Here is a 22,997-nt window from a genome sequence, read left to right as displayed (position 1 = left end):
AAGGGATTCACTGTGGCCATGATTCACTACTGCATCACAGCTCTTCCTGGAGCACAGAGTACTTTGCTTTTCCATCTCTAATTCCTTGAAAATCAAAGGAAAATTCACACAGCGGGGGAAAATAAAATACCTTAAACAACTATTGGTCTGCTTTCTATTGAAATTCTTTTGTTCAACCCATTTTTCATGCTAAAGTCCAGTAGAAACAGCCAAACACTCCAACTATTTCTCAGCACCAAAATAACTCATGCCTGACAGGCACTCAGAGGAGGCCTTACTAAACATGACAATGCTATCCTACAAACACTGGCTTGTAGTTTCAGATTTCTTAAGGAAAAAATTAGTATCTCCTTGTGTGCTCATAAATGAATAAATAAAAAGCTTTAAGCTGTCTTTTGAAGACTTCAAATTCAATTTGTAATTTGCTGTAGCAGGAAGAATAATATAGGAAAGAGTCCCCTTGTTTTGCACTGCTGAGATGTGCATGAAAGCATCAGACAATCAGCTTTTCCAACAGAATTTGGAACTTTAACAGATTGGCAGCATCAAAATCTCTTCATGAGGATGCATGGGACATTCCCGATGTTTTCATTCAGCTGCCAAAACACCTGAGAGCATTAGGAGTGGATCTTGCTGCTCTGCACACTTCGCTGGAAGGACAGAAGTCAGAAAATAATGAACACCTCTTCCAACCCTCTACTGTAGGCTGGCTGCAGCAAGGGAATTGTCATGGCAAGGCAGCCTTCAACAGTTTGCAGAGAAACTGAAACAGCCTCTAGCCTGCCAGTAACTGGCTGCTCCTGTAATTCTTCATCAATAGGTACTTACGTGACAGAAATCTTCATTTTTGTTTGCAAAGTCAGCACAGATGGAAGCACTACAATGTTTAAATTTCTTTCTAATGAAGAACTGAATAGCAGCACACAAAAAATTCTGAATCTGAACCAGCATCTCTGCAACACTATACTCCAAACAACTTCACATAAACTTCTGCAGCCATAAACTACATAGAACACAACTTTGCTAAAGCAGTCAGTTCAACTCTAAGAAAAGAACTCACACTCTGCTATTCCAGAGAGGATGGAACTAGTAGGAACGGATAGATTAAGATCAGTAGCTCATGTGGGGCTTTTTTTAGAATCCTAATGAAAGCAAGAATCATGCAAAAAGTAAAGAGCATAAAGAAACAAGGAACTATGTCAATATAATCTGCAAAGGAGGAAGCTGAATATTTTGTGGTTTTCCTTTTCTATGCATTTCCAGATGAGTAAAATCCCTATGATTCTAGCTACAGTGAAACCAAGCACCTAAAGATCATGGCTCCAGCATACAAATCACAATCCTTAGGTACAGATTCTGTCAAAGGTTATGCTTTCTTTCTTCTACTATCTAGATCAACACGGTCTGCTTCTCAAATGGATCACAGGTGAATGAAGACACAGAAACCAACTCCTTCCCAAGTGCAGGAGCTTCAATAAGAAAATGCTGCCTTTCTATCACTATGCCTTTTTATTACTATAAAGAGGTGCTTTTTACTCACCATGTATTATTATTATATACAGCATTATTTGCAGTCTCCAACCCTGGAATATGGATCCCACCATGCTTGGCACTAATGTCACACAGAAGGAAGACCTGCACTTGGGAACATGAAGAATGAGCACAGCAGGATCTCTGATCACTTCACGCCTGTGTTACCACCACCAGAAGCAGCCTTGCTCTCTCTCATAGGTGCTCAGCCCTGACTTCTTTATCCTGGGTTAGTTTTCATCAGTCTGCTACACCCATTACCTTTGCTGTCTGCTGCTCCCACTATGTGCTAGCACAGGAAAAAGTAAAATGAGCAATGCTACTGTGGGAATAGAAATGTTGTTTTTGCAGAGTTACATTGTTTAGAAGGAGGGAATGTGGTACTGAGATATGCCTACAGTGATAAGAAAGCTTAACAGGCGACCTTGTAAAATGCAGACAACCAGACTCCTTAGGACAAATAGGTGAAAATCACGGTGTCAAGTCAGATAAGTGAAGAAACATTACCACTTCAAACAGTAAAAATGGCAAAAGGAAATTGAAATTTGACAGGCCGGCTACTGAAGGCCATGCATTGTCTGTGAAGCATCAGATAGATTGTGAACCTGGATTACCCGCTCAGTGGGGAAACAGGGGAGGGTCCTGTCATCAAAAAGTATATAAACTGTGTTTTGGAACTAGTAGAGGCGCTCTCTCCTGCTTGTGGGGCGCCCGCCACTGCAATCGTGAATAAATTACTACTTCACTGAGATCCTCACCTGAGCCTAAGTTATTGGCTACGGAGTGTTTCTCACACTACCACCTTCAACATTATTTTTCACAGAATTACAGAATGGGTGGGGTTGGAAGGGACCTCTGAAGATCATCCAGTCCAACCCCCTCGCAGAGCAGAATCACCTAGAGCACCTTGCGCAGGATGGCACCCAGGCAGGTTTTGAATATCTCTGGAGAAGACTCTACAACCTCTCTGGGCAGCCTGTTGTAGTGCTCTGTCACCCTCCCAGTAAAGAAATGCCCCCTCACACTGAGCTGGAACCTCCTGTGCTTCAGTTTGTGCCCGTTGCTTCTTGTTCTGTCACTGGGCACAACTGAAAAGAGACTGGCCCCATCCTCTCGACACCCTCCCCTCAGGTATCTATATATACGTTACTGAGATCTCCCCTCAATCTCCTCTTCTCCAGGCTAAACAGGCCCAGTTCTCTCAGCCTGTCCTTGTGCAACAGGCACTCCAGTCCTCTCATCATCTTAGGAGCCCTCCTCCAAACTCGCTCCGGTACTTCTATGTCCCTCTGGTACTGGGGAGCCCAGAACTGGGCACAATGCTCCACGTGTGGCCTCAGCAGGGCCGAGCAGCTGGGAAAGATCACCTCCCTTGAGCTGCTGGCAACACACTTCCGAATGCAGCCCAGCATCCCCTCAGCCTTCTGGGCTACAAGGGCACATGCTGCCTCCCTCCTGGTCTGTCCAGCTAGTAAATTCTGAACGCTCCTTGCAGTCCTGCCATACACACTGCTCTTAGCAACCTCCACAGCAAGGAAATGATGGAATTGTTAAATCACTTCTGGTCACCATCACCAACCTAGGGCAGTGTTCAAAGAATGAGGCCAGTCACAGGGCTGGAGGAGACTCACATGAAGACAGATTAAAGAGCTAAATCTGTCTGCAGTTTGTCTCGCGAAGAATAAATATAATAGCCTATAGATATATAGGCTATGCAAATAGGAAAGAGGAAGCTGTTATAGGAAAATAATTAGCAATGATAGCAGACAGAAAAACACTTTTGGCCTGAGACCTAGCATACAATCTCCCACATGAAGAGGTGAAACCTCTGAAATGGCAAGTAAAACTTTCAAGCACCTTCTTCATCAGAGGATAGTGCTCCTCTATCACTGAAACACTGACCAATGTTCTATCTGAAGGGAACTTACAAGAATTTAAAGGGACTCCAGTACACCCACACATCCTATATCATCCAGTAACACCCTTCCTCAGAACCAGTACACAGGACAGCCCTGGCACCTCTCTGTTGATGCTCTCCTTCCTCCAAAAACTGCCTAAACAAAATTTCAAAGGCCACCTATTAAATGCCCTAAACGTGACTTGCTGAGTACAGTATATGTAGTAACTATACAACGTGCATGCTTTGAAGAGCACTCTTAGGCAACATGATGTTTTATTCCACATTTAAGTCTCAGGTGTCCCCAAAGGGCACTTTGTATCAAACACACGATTTAAATACCTGTTTAGAAAGACTAGTCAGAGCAGGAAAACCAGAGAAAGCAGCAGAAGTGAAACATAACTAAAGCAGAAGTCTTGCTGCCATCAAAGAACAATGGCAATCACTTCAGAAGTGCCTCCTCACATATGCACGTTATTTTTAAAAAAATCTTGCACAGTGGCTGAAGTATCAGAACTGCTAGCCTGCAAGAACATACTTCATCATGGCGTTCCTTTAATGTTATATTTACCCTACAGTTTCTTAATCAGAGAAATAAAATTACACTAGAAGTGATCTTAAAGTCTTGTGTTATATATGGAGTGGCAATTCGTGTCGAGAAAATTGTTGACATTAATAAAGAAGGGGGAGATTTGGGAATGTGGCCATGGGGGTTGGAAAGACCCATGGTTGAGATAACATTAGACTCTTAACGATGAGGCCATCAGGAATATAAAAGAGTTTAGAGGGAACAAAGAAGGGTGATTCAGGAGACTCCATGCAGTCTGGGGTTTCTTGTTCTCCAGCCGTTAAGGCATGGATGTTTCTGGGTGTTTGCTGTTGTTGTTATATTCAAAGTTGTTTGACCAATGAAAAGTTGTTTTGAAAAGAACTGCTGTGGAGAGAAGGGTATAAGAGGGGAGCCTGCCCTCAAGATAAAAAAGGCAGCACCGAGAAGTTACATCAATAAAGAAGCAGGAAAAAGAAGTGAAGAGGAACAGGCTGGCAGAATGGAGACCAGGATGGGAGCAGGCACATTGATTGCCCCATGAAGATAGGTTCAGCCAGACTCAGCAAACTGCTCAGAGAAGCTCGTACAGAAAGTCGCTGGAAATAGGCGCACTGGAACTGGAGAGAAGCGGACCTGTGCACACAGCTGCCTCTCGCTGGTAAGCAGTTGCGCATTATGGGGAATCATACGTCCTTAGGAACAAAGACTGTCCTGGTAACCTTACAGCTCATTCTCCTTCTGAACAATCAGACGGTTTATGAGCCTGAAATACGGGACCAAACTGAGGTCAAGGTGTGGGACTCTGCAACTAAAAACGACAAGGTTGCAGTGGGATTGCTCGGCACCTGGCGAGCAATCTCTGAGGCCTTACAGAGTCATGTGGAGCCACAATCACAAATGTGTGACTTGCCAGATAGTGAGGGAACTGCGGGCTCCTTTACTGATCCGACTGCTACGCCATCGCCATCTGCTGCCACAGCCATCGAAGGCTTTTGCAAGAAAAGGAATGGAAAATGGAGACTGTTAAGTTATGGAACTTAAAGGATTGTTTGTTACCTTTCCTGATTGTACATATGTATGGGCATACTCTGGTTTAGTATGTAAAGCAATGTTCTGTATATTTAGAATGTTTGATGTTTGTGTGTGCGTGTTGGTGGAGCGTAGACTCCCTGCACACCCAGTGCTGTTTACTTGCCTTTTATACCTTTTAGAAATATTTATTTTATAAATATTACAAAATTCAGATTGAGTTGAGACCTCATTTATAACACTTGGAAACACTTTTTTTTTTAAAGTTTTAATGTTTGCAACCCCTAAAGGAAAAAAAAAAAAAAAAAAAAAAAAAAAAAAAAAAAAAAAAAAAAAAAACAAAACAAAAAAAAAAAAAAAACACCAACAACAGAAGGAACAGACCCTGAATGCTTCCTTGTCTCTTGAAGGCAACAATGTTTTTTCTTTCAGTATACAAGCTTATCAGCAGTTAATGGCAAAAAAAACACCCTTAGGAGACTGCTCAGCCAGTCCTAGCAGGCAGCAAGCAGGGAAGCGGAATCACCTGGGCCACTACCTTTGCACAAGAAATGGCAAGGGGAAGCAGCAAAAACCTGTTCTCCCCTGCAATGGTGGGAAGGTGATCATGTTGAGACCTTTCCCCCTTCTTGAATATAAAATGACTTTACTGCCTTGGTCTCTCAAATACAACTCAACGGAAAAACATAGATCTCCTGCCTCAGCCAACGACATACAGTTTTGTCAAATTATTCAAGAAGGCTAAGCTGCAGTTCTGAACTGAGATATTTGCTATTATTTTTCATGAAAGGGCAGGGTTTGATCCCAAAGTCTCTACAGCTATTTCTCAACAGCTTACAAGAGGAATTCAGATGTCTGTTCTACATTCCTTTCATTTACAACAAGAAGAAAATCTGCACAACTCCTTCCACTATACACCTTTGATCTTCCTACCTGCAGAACAACAGCCCAGGTTCCCTTCTCAGCACAGAAACACTGTGGGAATAGAAATGTTGTTTTTGCAGAGTTATATTGTTTAGAAGGAGGGAATGTGGTACTGAGATATGCTTACAGTGATAAGAAAAGTTTAGCAGGCGACCTTGTAAAATGCAGACAATCAGACTCCTTAGGACAATTAGGTGAAAATCACGGTGTCAAGTCAAGTCAGATAAGTGAAGAAACATTACCATTTCAAGCAGTAAAAATGTCAAAAGAAATTTGAAATTTAACAGGCCGGCGACTGAAGGCCATGCATTGTTTGTGAAGCATCAGACAGATTGTGAACCTGGATTACCCGCTCAGTGGGGAAACAGGGGAGGGTCCTGCCATCAAAAGGTATATAAACTGTGTTTTGGAACTAGTAGATGCGCTCTCTCCTGCTTGTGGGGCGCCCGCCATTGCAATCGCGAATAAATTACTACTTCGCTGAGATCCTCGCCTGAGCCTAAGTTATTGGCTACGGAGTGTTTCTCACAATTTGGGGGCTCGTCCGGGATCCAGTCACCTACTGAGGAGCCCCACCACCGCAGCAGCAGGAAGGCATGCCCTGCTGATTTCAGCGGTCCTGTGCATCGACGGTGGCGGTTCTGCAGAAACCTGACAGAGGGCCCAAGACTGGTTAAAGAGGCAGGATCCGTGAAGTAGTGGGGAAAGGAAGAAGGTAGGCACTCCGGGTTTTTAAGAATCGATCCGGTAACTCTGTGCACAGACCAAGGTAAGAAATATTAAGTATTGCCTTGGGGGTCCTGTGATCTGGTGTATGGTAAGCCCTTGCACGGGGAAGTCCTGGCACTACACCAGGGGAATCTGGTGTACGGTAATCCTTGCACAGGGAAGTGCTTGGAAGTACACCAGGGAATCTGGTAAACTCAGGTGTGCGGTAACGCTGGCACGGGGAAGTGCTTGGCGGTACACCCCCATCTTTCAGTACGTTGGTGTGTGGTACACTGCAGAAGGGAAAATTCTGTAGCACATAATGGCGAGGGTTAGGAAAAATGGTAAAATATGAGTTCCAGGGGACAGGGAGATATCCCTGGGGGAGTGCCTACTAATAGTTCTTCCTGAAGAATGATAAGAAATTGGAAACATAATCCCAAAATTAGAGGGATTGTAAAAGAAAAATAATTTAAAAAAAAAAAAAAAAAGGTTAAATATTGTGTATCAGTCTGGACAAAAGAACCAATTAAGGAAACAGCAGTATTTTGGCCAAAACACGGGTCTGATGAAAATTCAGGCTTTAAATTTATGTGTAAACAATAAGATTCCTTTTTCAGAGAAGGAGCCAAGTTATGCTCCCTATAATCTTAATATTGAACTGGTGGCAGCAGCAGTCACTCCAGGAAGGGAGACAGGGACTGTAATTAACACTGTCCCTAAAGAAGGATCGTACTCTAGGCTCTGGCAAGAATTAGAACAAGGTAGAAGATATGTTGAGAATTTTGCCTTCCCTGATACTAACAGTACTAACACTAACTGTGTATCCTCTTAGGTGAACTACCCCCTCCTCCTTACCAGCAGAGAGGTTAGGACTTTTAAGAAGGAGAGGAAGTCTTTATTCAAGGACCCCAACAGCCTAGCTGAACAATTAGACCAGTTCCTACGACCTGATTTATACTCTTGGGGGAGGGAATTATGTCTATAAGTATGTTGTTTACAGGGAAAGAAATGGGAATGATCAGGAGGAGAGCTGCTATACAAGAATGGGAAAGAGCTCATCCTCCAGGACCAGGGGTAATACCGGCAGGGCAGAAATACCCACTTGCCAATCCTGGCTGGAATAATAATAGTGTGCAACACAGAAATCATATGAGAGACTTAGTGTCAGAATGAGAAAGTACTTGGGGATGAGACCTGAGGACCCAGTATCCCAAGGGCTCTTGAAAGTTCATTGTGTGATTAAAGCCTGGCAAAATACGCAGAAAATGCTTCAGAAGGTGGGGGGAATGTAGTGAACAGTCACTGGGGGACCCTCCTGCGGGAGGCCCTGGAGGGGTGTGTCTGGAGGGGAGATAAGAAGGGAAAAAAAAAAAAAAAAGAGATCGAAACTAATGGTATTGACAGTGCAGCGGGTAGTGAGGCAGAGGGTTGGAGAAAGATGAAGAAAATCTTCAGGGGGAGTCAGGGCCAGGATGGAAAGGAGAGGAAGAGAGATGAAGGAATGGCAGGCAAAGAAGGCTGCCTGTGTTGTGGCCCGAGTCCTAGCAGAGACAGGCTTTGATAAGATGTTTTAAGTGTGGCCAGGCTGGCCACTTCGAATAGGAATATCTGGAGTGGAAGAAGGAGGAAAGAAGGAAAGTGGGATGAAATATTCTATATTGATATGTTGTTTCAGTATCTTGGAGGGAAAAGGTATGGAATTAAGTTGGACCCTGAGCCTTTGGTGCTGGTATTAGAAAAGTACAGGCTGGAGAAAAATAAAGGAAGTGTTAAAAGTCTTGCCGAAGGTGTTAAAGGTGTGGCATGTAATATTTAACAGAGCTGTTTGAAATTGAATGAGCAGGGAAAGGTGATGTAGGCATTATCTAAGTAACAGTCTAGAAGTTTTGGTATATTTGCATATTTGCTGTGGTGTCTGTTCAGTTTCCCAAGCATCGGGGAGGGGGGAACAGCCTGCTCCACCAGCGGCCTCTCCAGCGGCCGCAGGGGGGCTTCGGCTCCAGAGCCTGGAGCGCCTCCTCCCCCTCCTTCTGCACTGACTTTGGTGTCTGCGGGGGGGTTTCTCACTCTCCCAACTGCTGTTGAGCAGCAGGTTTTTGTTTGTTTCTTTGTTTGTTTGTTTTCGTGGATGTGCTGTCACAGAGGCACGGACTGTATTGCTCATGACTTGGCTCTGGGCAGCAGTGGGCCCCTTAGGGCCAGATGAAATTGTCCCTTATCTGCCACGGGGAGGCTTCTGGGTTTTTCTCACGGGGGCTGCCACTGCAGTTTCCCACCCCCACACCCCTCACACCCCCCGAACCTTGCCATCAAACCCAATACACTGGGGCAGCTAGGTCATTACTGGCTTGTAAAGTATCAGGGATTAAATTAACTAATGAAACCCTAAAAAGTGATGGGGGCAGAAGGGGCTGGGATAACAGTGCCACTTTGGGGGGATACCAAGCTGAGACTAGGGGATAAAATGATCACTGGGTAATTATTGTATGTACCCAAGGCAGGGACTAACTTGTTGGGACGGGATTTGATGATTAAATTGGGCATTCAAATAGGAAATTGTTAGACTGGAATAACAGCGTTATTAATGGAGTGCTCTCTGGCCCTGAGAGCAAACGTATATTCACCTCTGACTGGAAAGACCCTGAAATGGGGGCGGAAGCAACAATATAGGTGGACAATTTTACCTTGGGGGGGTTTACAGGGCCACCTATCTATATGGATAAGTTTTAAAAAAGATTTTGGAGCAATTACAACCTCCCAAGGAGGTATTAATGTTAACAAATATGTGGATCATTTTCTGTTGTCAGGACAGGAGAAAAGAGTTGTGAAGAAAGCTACTAACAAACTATTCAACTTTCTGGGAAAGCAGGGCTTGAGAGTATTGAAAACAAATAAATAATAAATTACAATATGGAGAAAGAGAAGTCAGGTATTTAAGGCATCTAATGTCTGAGGGAAAATGAAGAATAAATCCAGAGAGGATTCAGGGAATTGTTGAAAATTAAGAAAGAACTAAAAAGTTTTAAAAGAATGATTTTTTTAAGGAATCAGGAGCCATGAAGTCTGAAGGAAAACGGATACTCCCTGATGGGAGAGAAATGCTGAATAAAGTGATAATGAGGCAAATATTAACTGTTTTACATCAAAAGAGTCATTGGGAGGTGCAAGCAATGTGTGATATTGTGCTAAGAAAGTATGTCTGTGTAGGAATATACACTTTAGGGAAGCACATATGTAGAGGATGTACCATATGACAAAAGGTAAATAAAAAGGTGTTCTGTAACCCATCTAGAGGGGGACGGGAGCCAGGGGTTTGACCTTTCCAAAGTATACAGGTAAACTTTACTGAGTTACTTGTTTGTCCTAATTGACCACGTGACTAGATGGGTGTAAGCTTTACTGAAAGGGTTAAAGCAGGCCTTAGAGATTGAGTGGGATTTTCACAGCCCCTGGCACCCCTCCTCTTCTGGGAAGGTGGAGCGAATGAATCAGACATTAAAGAAGCAATTAACTAAACTAGTGTTAGAAACCCAATTTCCTTGGGTAAAATGCTTACTCCTACAGGTTTAAACAGCACCAAGAAAGGATATAGGAATTTCACCATATGAGATGCTGTTCAGATTGCCCTATCTGGGCAGAAGGGATGAGATACCACAATTCAAAATAAGAGAGTTTCCTTAAGAACTGTATTCTGGGGTTGCCTTCTTCTTTGTCATCTCTCAGGACCTGTGGGTTGTTGGCTCAAACCCCACCTTTGGAATTCCCCATTCACCACCATCACCCAGGAAACCGGGTCCTGATTCAGATCTGGAAAGAGTCAACTCCGGCCTGAATGGGAAGGACAATTACTGACCACTGAAACAGCCGTAAGAACTGCGGAAAAAGGTTGGACTCACTATACTCGAGTGAAGGCATCTGTCGACGCTAGTACCTGGGAAGCTGTTCCTACAAAAGACTTGTTGGAAGTTGAAATTGAAGAGAAAAATCTCGTAGTGGACTCTGAGCAGGATAAGAGCTTACAATTGTAAACTAACCTTTTATTTTCACAGGTAACTAACGAGTGTGACTTGTGATTGAGAGAAAGGACAGACCTACAGCGAACTGCAGTGCTCCCAAGGGGGGGGTTGTTATAGTAGTAGTGTACATCTTATTTTTGTATCGATAATTATTTGGAAACCTAAGGTTTAAAAATAATGACAGGGAAAAATTGATTACTAATTTTGTTTTTAGTGATTCTAGGCCTCAGAGAAGGCCTCAGTCAATTGGTAACTTGGAAAAGGCATGACCAGATAATAGCAAAAACGGGATACCCCATCAAAATATGGGTGACTGTGACAGAGGGTTATGTACCACAAGCCGTCACGTTTGATGCTTGTGAGGTGTTAGCTTGTGGAGATTTAAATGCCCAATGACAATTGAGCAGAAAGAACAAATAACTGGGAGAGACACAACAGCCAGATTGAGAATAGCTGTATGGAAACAATCCTCTATTGCCATCAGAGAAAGAGAGAAACTCAAGGAGAAAACAGGAGGCCCTCTGAAATGTGGCAGTTCAAACATTTGAGATTCAAACAGGGTATGGGGATGTGAATGCCTGGATAGAATGGGTCAAATATACTGTCCAGAGTCTCAACCGTAGCTACTGCTATGCTTGTGCCTCGGGATGACCGATTGCCCAGATAGTGCCCTTCCCATGGGGGTGGACCAAAGACTCCCAAGGGATGCAATGTATGATTGCATTGTACCAAGAAAAGACTGCCTGGGGAAATGAGGCCTGTAAGTCTCTCTTTGCTGTTTCTTGCATGATAACAATATCACAGTTCCCCCTGCATTCTCTACAGCTATAGGTAACCATACAGCTTGCCTCTCACGGCAGGGTGTGAGTGCTACCTGGCATCTGGGAGAATTTGCCTTGTGCTACCAAGGACTTGATGGGAAACTGCTCAAGACTAGAGATCCCCAGGGCAGATCTCTGGTGGTACGGTGGAGGGAAGATCTTACGGTCCACCCTGCCATCTAATTGGGAAGGCACTTGTGCACTTGTTCAATCAGCTATACCCTTCACTCTGGCATTTGAAAGAGAAACATCACAAATACCCAGAAGAAGTAAAGGAGGCTTAGGAATATCATTTGATGATAGAGTATACATAGATTCTATTGGGGTACCTACAGGAGTTCGGGATGAATATAAAGCCAGAAATTAAATTGCTGCAGGGTTTGAGTTACTGTTCTGGTGGGTAACAATCAATAAAAATGTGGATTGGATTAATTATTTCTATTATAATCAGCAGAGATTCATCAATTATACCAAGGATGCGATGAGAGGAATCGCTGAACAGCTAGATGCCATCAGCAAAATGGCTTGGGAAAACAGGATAGCATTAGATAAGATGCTTGTGGAGAAGGGTGGTGTATGCGTGATGCTGGGCAACTGTTGTACTTTTATCCGTAACAATACTGCCCCGGATGGCACAGTAACAAGAGCATTGCAAGGGCTTACCACCCTTGCCAATGAATTGGCAGAAAATTCGTGAGCAGACACTTCCATCACAGGATGGTTGAAATCTTGGTTTGGTAAATGGAAAGGGATGGTAATGTCCATATTTACATCCTTGATTATAGTAGCAGGAGTTTTGACAGCTATTGGCTGTTGCGTTATCCCCTGTGTAAGGGGACTTGTCCAGCGGTTAATTGAAACCACATTATTGAAACAAATGACCATAGATCCACCACCTTACTCAGATAAAATGATATTAGAGGAAATGGAGAGCAAAGAAAGTGAAGAAGAGGAAGATATTTACCAAATTATACTTAAAATAAATAAATAAATAAAAATAAAAAGAGTTTTTGCAAAAATCAACAGTTTATAAAAAAAGAAAAGGGGGGAATTGTGGGAATAGAAATGTTGTTTTTGCAGAGTTATATTGTTTAGAAGGAGGGAATGTGGTACTGAGATATGCTTACAGTGATAAGAAAAGTTTAGCAGGCGACCTTGTAAAATGCAGACAATCAGACTCCTTAGGACAATTAGGTGAAAATCACGGTGTCAAGTCAAGTCAGATAAGTGAAGAAACATTACCACTTCAAACAGTAAAAATGTCAAAAGAAATTTGAAATTTAACAGGCCGGCGACTGAAGGCCATGCATTGTTTGTGAAGCATCAGATAGATTGTGAACCTGGATTACCCGCTCAGTGGGGAAACAGGGGAGGGTCCTGCCATCAAAAGGTATATAAACTGTGTTTTGGAACTAGTAGATGCGCTCTCTCCTGCTTGTGGGGCGCCCGCCATTGCAATCGCGAATAAATTACTACTTCGCTGAGATCCTCGCCTGAGCCTAAGTTATTGGCTACGGAGTGTTTCTCACAACACCTCTCCATATGAAAAGGCTAACCTGTGTTTCTCTGGCAAACGGTTCTTCAACAGAAACGATGGCTTACCTGGACAGGCCAATGGGAAGGGAAGCAGATATGTGCCGTTCAGCACGAGATGAAACCAGACCCCTCCTGAGCACTGCAATGCCACCAGTTTTGCTGCTGATGTTACCAAGTGCTTGTGCTGACTGCAGAGACTCAGAGAAATAAAATACCATAGCTCTTGTCATTCTTGCTAATAGCTGGTAAATACAGACTAAAAATCTGTCTGTAAAACAGAAAGATAAGTAGGTAAGAGAATTCACAAATGCATTAATGCTTTCATTATCCTCTTCTTCTAAATAAACATGACACTTACACATAACATGCACAGTCAGCTAATACCCCTAACACTTTAAAACCTTGCTTAAAAAGGAAAATGCAATTAAAGTATACTTTAGGGGATAATTCAAGCAATCAAACCGTCACTGTTTAACAGTCAACAGTACTTTAATGGAAAATACTCAACATCAAAATCTGTCTTTGCTGTAAACAATTTTTGGCACAAAGAAACCTGGCACTTTCTGTCAAGAGGGTTTTTTCAACCCTGTAAATTCCTACTAATTCACTTCTCAATTCACTTTAAGTCTACCAGAGAAAAGCCACTACAGCTCTTCACCACCTCTGGAGCTGGCACCAACTGCCTGCCCACTGCTGCTGCCTGGGCTCGGGCAGATGGAGCAAGCCCCTCTCCTGCAGACCCATGCGCCCTCCCAAGGCCTGACTGCACCAGGTTATACTTGCTGCTAACAAAGTTTTGAATTTTCATGACTTTAAACAGGTAACAAAACAAGTTTTAGGCAGGTTGGCAAAGCAGAGGGGGAAATCAGGCAAACAACCCAGCAGCCCACAGCATGCACAGAGGCACTCACTCCTCCACCACAGCAGCACGTGAAACTTCCAGAACAAAACCCAGGCCACGTGCAACCTTTGTGTTCAAACCAGCAAGGTCCTGGGGAATGAACCACTGGAGTTACCTCTACAGAAACACACTTCACTTCCACAACACCTCTTTGGGACGAGGAGCTCCACCAAGCAGAGCTGCAGACAATGGGATGCGCTGGCCCCTTCAGCCCCCAGCATGTCCAGCAACCACAAGCTTCCACACTACTCCTGCTGCCACCTGCTGTGCACACAGCACCTGAACCATGGCCCCAGAACCCCACAGGACACACTGAGTACCTCCCCAGCAGCAAAGTGCCCGACACACAACCATACTTTTCCAACTGCTCTGATGTACTTACCCTGTTTTTAACATAAACTGCGGTGCTCTGACAGGCAGGTGCTAATGTGTTTGTTTTTTTTTTTTTAATGCCTCTCTGGTTCCTACCTACATTCATGCCTCCCAGCACACAAGTCAGCAAAGCAGTATTAACGGAGGTGTTTTTCGGACTTACCCCCAGGAACCCTGGTACAGTCTCTGTGACCAGCTGTGCTGCTGCAGGCAGCTCACAGCACCCACCTCTACACTTTCTATTCCAAAGGCACAGGTGGGAACCATCTCATTATTTTGCAAAACCTTCTAATGGCAAAGCCTTTTTTTTCTTCCTTTGAAGTGTCATGTATTGAGCATTTCTCATTTTGTTCCAGACTGCAACTGCCCCAGAGAGCAAGGACTGTCTATGTCTGACAACAGATCCCAGCTTTGGATGAAAGGCACTGCTGAGGAAATAACTAACCTTGCAGAAGCATTTACAGTGTTTTTAGTGTGTCAGACAACAGGGAATTTGTAAGAAGACTAACAACAGGAGCAAGACATTGTCTTAAGTAAATGCTAATCAACCTTTTTAAGCTGACAAGGTTCACATGAAATGCTGCGTGACAGCTCCTCCCAGCAGCAAATCCCATGTCCAACTCAGCCTCGCCTGCACAGCCATTAACCCAGCTCCAGAATACAAACTTCAGCAGCCAACTGCTCCTTTTGGGTGGCTGATTTTCTTCCATATCTTTTCACAATTCAGTAGCTGTCATCTTATGAATCTACCAGAAAAGGTCTCAAAGCCTAACTCTGATTCTGACATACAGCTCTAGCTTGTAAAACGAGTTTGAATTTCCTGCTTCAAACATCGAGTTTCCTAAAGATTTGTATATTCCATACTAACAGAAAATTATTAAAAAATAAGTATGTTCTCCAATCCTGTCCTGGGGGAACAATTCTGACATCCAGGCTCACCTCTGCACTGTAACACTGGAGCAGATGTCCTCCTCAGTCATAACACAGAAAGCATTGCTCTGTGAAAGCTATGGACAGCAAAGGTTTTTCTATGTACAACTGCTTCAGACAAAAATCTATCTGAACAGTAGTCACAAAGTACACTGACATAAAATCCAAAGACACCGACTATTAAAAAAAATAACAATTATATCTCTAGATATTAGAATTGCTATAACAAATAAGTGTATCAAGCACAAAAGAAAAAAATCTGAATGCAAATTCAAAGAAATGCAGAGTCAAAATAAATCTAGAATTCAGAAAAAAAGAGACTGCTTCCAATAAAACTATCACCATACTGTAGAAGGTACTTTGATAGTATGACAGAGGAATACAGAGCATAAGCCAGTGACAGAAAATAAAAAATTAGTTCTGCAGAGCTTCCATTAGTCATCACAAACTGTCCTGCAGTGGCCAAGGCTGCCTGTGGGAGAGCTGGCACCAGCTAACGCCAGCAGCCCCTCCTGACAGCTCTCCTGTCCTGTTCTCACCTCTCTTGAAAGAAGCTCGAACAGAAACAACCCACTGCAGGATCTAGCATCTGTCCTGCTGGCTCTTGAGATGGCAATTCAAGGTGTTCACGCTCCGTATAAAAGTGTGCATGTCAGGTGCTCATTCAGCACAAGTTTTGGCAGGCACAAATCAAACTGCCAAATCCCACCCAGTTTGTTTCAGACCAATTCAACAGGTAGGAAATTTCCAGTGCTACATACACAATTAGTTTAGCTGCATGTTTCTGGAGTTGCTCTTTTGTTACAGGTAAAGTAGTACAACAATTAGTAACCCTTTAAATTGCTTAATTTTACTTTTACTTAAACAGCATTGTGAGAAATGGAAGCTCTCTTAGGAGTAGGTCTGCCATAGGTGGTTAGTTGGAACAGAAAGTGGACACATTCCCAATACCAAGGTTGATATATAAAACAGGATAATACTATAAAAATATGTAGCTTACTTTGTGCCTTTCCACAGAAGTTTATCTGAAAGCCTAAAGCAAAAGAGACAAGTTCTTGTTCATTCACTGCAAGTCAAAGTGCATCACTTAAGAATCACTTTTTATGTTTCAATGTTCATTAACTCTAAAATCATACATTAAACAAGTTTATTAGATCAAAATTTAGAATGTGTTGCTTCAAATGTAGAGCAATCCCATTCAATTCAGGATTCATCATTTTATAAACAAACCAGTCTTGAGTGGCAGCAGTGTTCAACAAACCAGCAAGGGCACCAGCCCTTCTGCACAGCAAGCACGAAGGATATCAGTTCACTTCAAGGAGCTTTAGTTTCTTTGAGGCGCTAATAGAACTCAAACAGCAACAGCTCTAAAGCTGACAAATTAAGGACAGGAATCCAAGCTTTGCTCAAGGGGGATTTGGACACTGCAGCACTGATGGTATTGCAGGGCTCCATACAACAAGGCGCTGAGACCTGGACAGAGTCTGCAGAAACTTCCTGCAGTTGGGGACACGGCTGCCCAAGGATGGGCACCGCACACCCGGCCCTCTCCTGCACTGCTGACCTAGCATGTGGAGATGGATGCTTCTCTGGGATGTTTGTAACGTCCTTATCAGTCCCATCACCACAGAACATTTTATGGCCATGAGCCACGGTATGTCCGCACAATGCATTATAGCCATACAGGACAGCAGCTGCACTTCCTATCACAGCCAGCACCACCATACTGCTCAGGGAGGGAGGACCTCACTGAGGCTTGCCTTCTTCCTGAGAGCTGCTCAGCCATGCACAGCCAGATCTCCAGGAGCGTCTGGCTCACTGAAGGTGAGCACACTAATAAGCACAGTACATGCACACATGCACAGGCACACGGCTGAGAGGGAGCCTTAGCACATCACCTTACACTGGCCACCAGAACCAGAAACATCCTCCACCCCACAGGAAGGTCTTGGTGCCCACTGAGCAGGCTGGAGACTCGAGCCAGGACACCATTGCAGCTCTCAGAAAACTGCACGTGCTGCAAGCTCATTTCAATTTATGCTGCAGCAAATGTATCCTTGGATACAAAAAATACGGGAAGCTTTTGACTCAGTTTGAGTAATGAGAGAAAAGCACATGAACTGTATAACCCAACACTGCGGTGACCAAAAAAAAAAAAATAGCAGACAAAAAAAAAGAGAAAGTGTTGTTCACGGGCACACTGTTGCCAACTCTGGGCTTCACCATGAGCCTTACAAAACCTGGTGTCCCCTTCCCACCAGAAGTTCCAGCTTAAACCATCTGCTGAATAAGATTTTTTTTTAACTGGTTTTGTCTCCACAATAGCATGCAAAAACAGAAAAATAACCCCAAAGCCACCAAAGCAAGCTGGTAGTACATTCAGAGAAGAAGGAGCAAATAAGAATGGTAATTAAAGTTACCCACATTAGTCTAATAACATTAACAGTAATTTTATTAACAATAATATAAATTGATCAGTGAAAATTAAAAAATGCATTACCCAACCATTTTACTGGCAGGACAGCATAAAACTATAAAGGAAAAAAATAAAAACAACAACAATTTCATTCCACGAGGGAAGTACCTTTTTCCCCCTACAAAAGCAACTCAGCTGTCTAACTAGCTTGCAAGTTCACTGTTTTGCCTTAAAATTTCTTCCCATTCCTATGGCTCAGCCCTGCACCTGTTACCTCTGCTTTACCCAGGAAATGTTCCCTTCTCGGCTCCTGGTTATGGGAGCACGCTACCAAGCTGTTCAGTTGCACCATGGTTCTTAAAGTTTTTGAAGTCCAAACAGATACTCCGAATAGATTTTCATTTTCAGAAATGATTAATGCCATTTTTATCTACTGCTAGTTTTCTTTCTGATCATGCCTTTGCTTTTCTTTTCAGTCATGTTATTATAAGTTCCTATGCCAGACATTATTCTTTTGGTGGTTATGCAAGTTTTTTCATTCTTTCAAAATCCCACAAGTAGGGGCAGATGCAAAGTTTGCCTGCTAAAGAAATAAACCCCATAACATTTCAACAAAAATTCCTCCAGTCCATTGGCTTTTAAAAGTCCTTGGGAAAGAGTTCTATCCCTCTGCAGAGGGCAGGCAGGTCTTCAGTACAGAAGGAGCCAGGGAGTCTGCCCAGCTAATCCCCACAGTCTCACGCTGGGTAACAGAAGACTGTTGCAAAAATACCAGCCAGTAGCCCCAGCCCAGATCCAGCTATCTTCTTCCCTTGTTCTCATCCCCATTAACTCCTTCTAACTCAGAGCTCCTTAAAAAAGGAAATCAGGCATCAGTTCTGCATAAAAAAACTTGAGTGTGCCATACGGTAACACAGGATCCCCCTACCCATTAAAGCTCTTGCAAGGTGTCAGAGCACCACAAATAAAACAATCTTCAACATTCATAACCGTCTGTGTGCAGCCGACAGACAGAGCCAATGCTGCTTATCACCTGTATCACATCTCCACCCAGAGAAAACTGACTTTGGTTTACGACGGAAATCTCTCAACTAGAGCAGGACTCCTGCCTGACCTTTTGCCAAGACACTGTTTAATACTATCCCAGAATCAGTGGTGCTATGTTCATGTCTGTCCGTGGCTGATCCCAACCCTGTGCCTGCTAAAACAGCTTTGGTCTGCTTCTGCTGCTGAGGCTGCTGCTGCTTCCCTGGGAGGCAGCAGGGGAAAGGGAGCAGCTGAAGGCATCATCACTCATGATGCTCCCACCCTCTGCATTCAGCCTGGTTCTGCTGCCCATGTTTTCTGCCACATGCAAAACTGCAGGCAAACTCGAGATGTATTCCAAAGTCACTGCAAGTAACTTCCTGTCAATGGCAACAGAGCATCTATTTCCTGGAAAGGATGGCAGTGGTTAGTGCTTTCAACCTAGCCAAAGGCATATGGCAGGACAGGAATACTGTAATGTAAAGCTCTGAAACACATCTAAATAGGCATTAAGGAAGGAGTAGCAGCATGTATGTCGAAGACTAAGGGTGACAGAAGATCAACAGTGACAAAATTGTCATTGAACATTTCCAGCTACTGACTGAAATCCTGAAGATGTCTTCTGGAAGAAAAAGCAGAGCAGGGCATCTAAATTGTTTTCAAGAGAAGCTTGATGCACTTAAAAAAGGAGTCTGTGGTAGAAAGGGGTCGTTATTGGAGACAAAATATTAAACTCCCAACATGAGAAAAATACTGAACTCCTAACACAAACACGAGCATGTCAAATTCATAGATGGTTAAAATAACTGCTGCACTCAGGACTGGGGAACTTTTCTTCTAGAGTACTTTGGTTTATTTATTCCTCTAAAGCACTGGACAAAATTACTTTATAAGATCACTTGCAAGACGTTTTCATAACTCCCATTCCTGCAAGACTGAGTACTGGGAATAGACTCAATTCTCCAGCACACCACAGTTGCAGCTTTTGGATTTCAACAACAGGTTCAAATTTAGCAGACAGCATTGCTGTGAGACTGCTGTGGATGCAATGAATGCTGTATCCCATGGTGAACACAGTCACTCTGCTCAGTTCACCTGTGGAACTCTCTGGATGAAACCCTGACCACGCAGTTGCGTGTCCTTGTGAACAGGAGGTAATGTTGCTACCAGGGAGGAAGCAGCAACTACTCCTGGTAGATTGGAAGTAGACAACCCAACCCTCACCTCACGTGGCTGAGTTGCCACAGAGCAACCAGCTTTGGCTGTAAAACCCAAATCTTTTGAATACGGTGCCCTAATGGACAGCAAGATTTTTATGCCAGTGTTAATACATCTACAACTTCGTGCATTGCTCTGCAGCATGGACAACCAAATAGCTGAAGAACGTTGCCAAGCTGTGTTCATTTAGTTTGTTTTGGGTCTCAAACACTTAGGACATGCCAGCACAGGCTTTCATGGAGAATATGAGTGCTGGGTGGCTACAGCTTCATTGCCAAAGAAGAATTAATCAGATTTTACACGGATACCAATGCAAACCTTCCCAGAAAGTTTCTATTTACTACACAGAAATAGCACCATGGACAAGCAGCTCCTGGAGCCTATCCCACAGTGCCCTGGAATGACGCAGGGATCAGCTCAGACCTTTGGCAACTCAGTGATGAAGCAGGTTCCCTGCTGCCAATTCTGTTTTGGGCTCACGTTCAAGTTAGTTGTGACTAAGACCTGTCTATATTAAAGCAAATGACCAGCCCCATTAACATTTCATACCCTAGCTGAAATACAGCCTGCAATCACACTTTCTTACAGTGTATTTTCGTAGGGCAGGAAAAAAAAGCACTCACAGCCACAAACCAGACTTGAAATTTCCAATTCAAAGCCCAAGATATTCCAAATCGTGTACCTTTACAGTGAAATCAGCCACGCCATCTAACACAAGGATATGGACAGACATATGTGAGCTGTAGACACCACCTCCCACCATCTCAACCTTCACCGCTTCCATGCTTGTTCCTTCTGCTACTCACAGAGAGCAGCAGGAACAAGGCCACATGAGCAGGTCAGACAGCAAAGTCTTGTTTTCAACCCAATGTTATCTAGCACTGAGGTGCAGCAGCAATGCTTATGTTTTAGAAAGCTTATTTGGCCACAACTCTGCTATGTGCAGATAAAGAGCTCCAGGATCTTATTCCAACTACTCTCAAAAAGAAATAAACAAATTAGAAACATATTTTAAAATAGAATTTGTATTACCAGGAGAACACGAGCAATCTTGTTCAACATGTGTGTCCCTGTGCAGCAAGAACTCAACTGCTGAGCTGCTGCCCACAGCAGCAGGTCTCTGCCTTCAGATTCTTCTTCTTCCAACAGATGTCAGAGTTCACTCATAACTAACTCCTTTGCACGAACTTGCAGACACACTCCTGATACCATACAGTCACACTTTATAGTTTTAACAGTTGGGCTACATCAGAACAGTAGTTCTTAAGAGAGAACTAACCTCTACTCATCCCCAGATCAGCAAGGAAACTAATCTTACATCAGACATCCAAATGCCTTAGTTTCCACATCCTGACTGCTACGGCTACCTTGAGGGTGAGGAAAAAAAAGGTATCTTGAAGAAAGGACAAAACTCACATGTCCTGAAGCAGTATACTAAGTTCTATATAACACCACTACATATAGCTTCTCATCCAGTTTTTCTGGTAGGTAACACCTCTTCAGCAGTAAAAACATCTGGGGTCAATACAGTCTCTACAGCCTGTCATCAGGTTGTCTGAGAGGACAACAGCCATTCTGTCCCTCTGCTCTAGGCTTCCAGTCTTGACCACTTCTACAAAGTGGTCAAGATCATCCTCACACAATATTCCCCTCCGTCCGACCTTCGGCTCCTCCAAGTTTGAGTGACATGCGAGGAAAGAAGAGAACATCAAAGGTAGGGCAAGGGTTCCAACTGCTTGGCATGAGATCAGGTCCTGTGCTGACACGGTTCAGTAGGGGAAGTGGTCTTTACAGGAAAACTCAGATGTGGTCCCATCACTCCCCAGAAGGGATTTCCAAATGCAGTGCTTTTATCTTATTCCATAACCCCTCCCAGGTCAAACAAATGCAGCCATGTGTTTTTAAAGGAAACTGTTTCATCTCTGTCCACAAACCTCTTCAAAGTACAAACACTTTGCTCTCTGGTCCAAAAGCAAAGTGGTGGCTAATTCAGTTCAGAGAACTTCTTCCAGAGAATCAGGTCCAAAGCAAACTATAAAACTCTTCTGCTCCACAGAAATAATAAGCCTGGACAAAACACAATAAAAGGTCTGATTCCCTTTTAGCTCAGCTGTGTCTGCTCCCAACAGCTGTCCTCCTTATGCCAAAGGGCATCTCCTGAAGCACCTCAGAAAGATCAAATAAATTATTCAAAACACCGACTAATTCCTGGCACTTGGACTCTTTGTTCACCCCAGATCAGTGCAAGCTGTCTGCTTCCTGAAGGGCTTTCTCTGCCTCCAGTAAAGGGCACATACAAAGGCTTCAATTTGGAGAAGAGGAAATCAATTTAGCAGCTAATAAATACGCAATTTGTGCAATATACATACTATCCACGTCCCTTGACGATCATACAAAAGTTAATGGGCCATACCCTGCTAAGCACAGTTATTGCACAGGTTCATGCGAACTGAAGCTGAGCTCATTTCAAAGCAGAACTGGGAGGCAGAGGGGGAGCAGAGGCACCATGTTGTATTTCCTCACAAAGAGCAATAGCAGTGTCCCCTCCACTGAGGGCTACAGCCTCAGAAGTCAAGGTCACACGTTTTGGAAGATGGTCTGCAGCATCACATGACAGTCCTGATGCAAATCCAGGCCAACGCAGGGTCTGGGCAAGTGGGGAGCAGGCACCCAGTAGGCTGTGCCGAGATTTCTGCAAGGACCTTTCCTTACTTGTAGTCCATTCTTCTTTCAAATAAAAATAAAAATAAAAATGCAAGCTATGCACAGAAACTTAAATAAGTCTGTGACATCTGACAGAAGTCATATTTGCACCTTTCAGCATAGGGAGGCACAAACATACTGCTGCTGCCCAAACCACAGAATGTATTCTGAAGTATCGGGCACCTAAGCAGACCACGGAATGCACATCGCAGGTATCTTCAAAATTTAAAGCCTCCCCCCAACACTATAAAAGGGGCAAGACAACAGGAATCTAGATAACTTTGCAGGTGCCCAGAAGACACAGCTTAAGCTAACTTAAAACAGAGTGAAGTGAAAAGTTAAAATTGAAGTCAGAAACGCAGCCTATTCATAATAAGAAGGGTGCTAAGGCTGACACAAAGCTTTTGCATAGGTCAT

At 43.5% G+C, this 22,997-nt stretch overlaps 1 protein-coding gene across 3 annotated transcripts in view; it reads right to left on the bottom strand.

Annotated features, from left to right (window-relative positions):
• Nucleotides 1–22,997, bottom strand: part of MAP2K4 (mitogen-activated protein kinase kinase 4) — a 109,002-nt gene that overhangs the window by 76,925 nt on the left and 9,080 nt on the right. Inside the window, exon 2 of one of the 3 annotated variants that reach the window (XM_032199606.1) lies at nucleotides 16,218–16,250. The exons of the other annotated variants lie outside the window; for them this stretch is intronic. Coding sequence (XP_032055497.1) covers nucleotides 16,218–16,250 — 33 coding nt within the window. The remainder of the gene's footprint in view (nucleotides 1–16,217; nucleotides 16,251–22,997) is intronic. 3 annotated transcript variants of the gene reach the window in all.

The sequence above is a fragment of the Aythya fuligula genome, chromosome 18, assembly GCF_009819795.1.
Source record: "Aythya fuligula isolate bAytFul2 chromosome 18, bAytFul2.pri, whole genome shotgun sequence".
Lineage (NCBI taxonomy): Eukaryota > Metazoa > Chordata > Aves > Anseriformes > Anatidae > Aythya > Aythya fuligula.
This window is presented reverse-complemented; position numbering and strand designations above follow the sequence as displayed.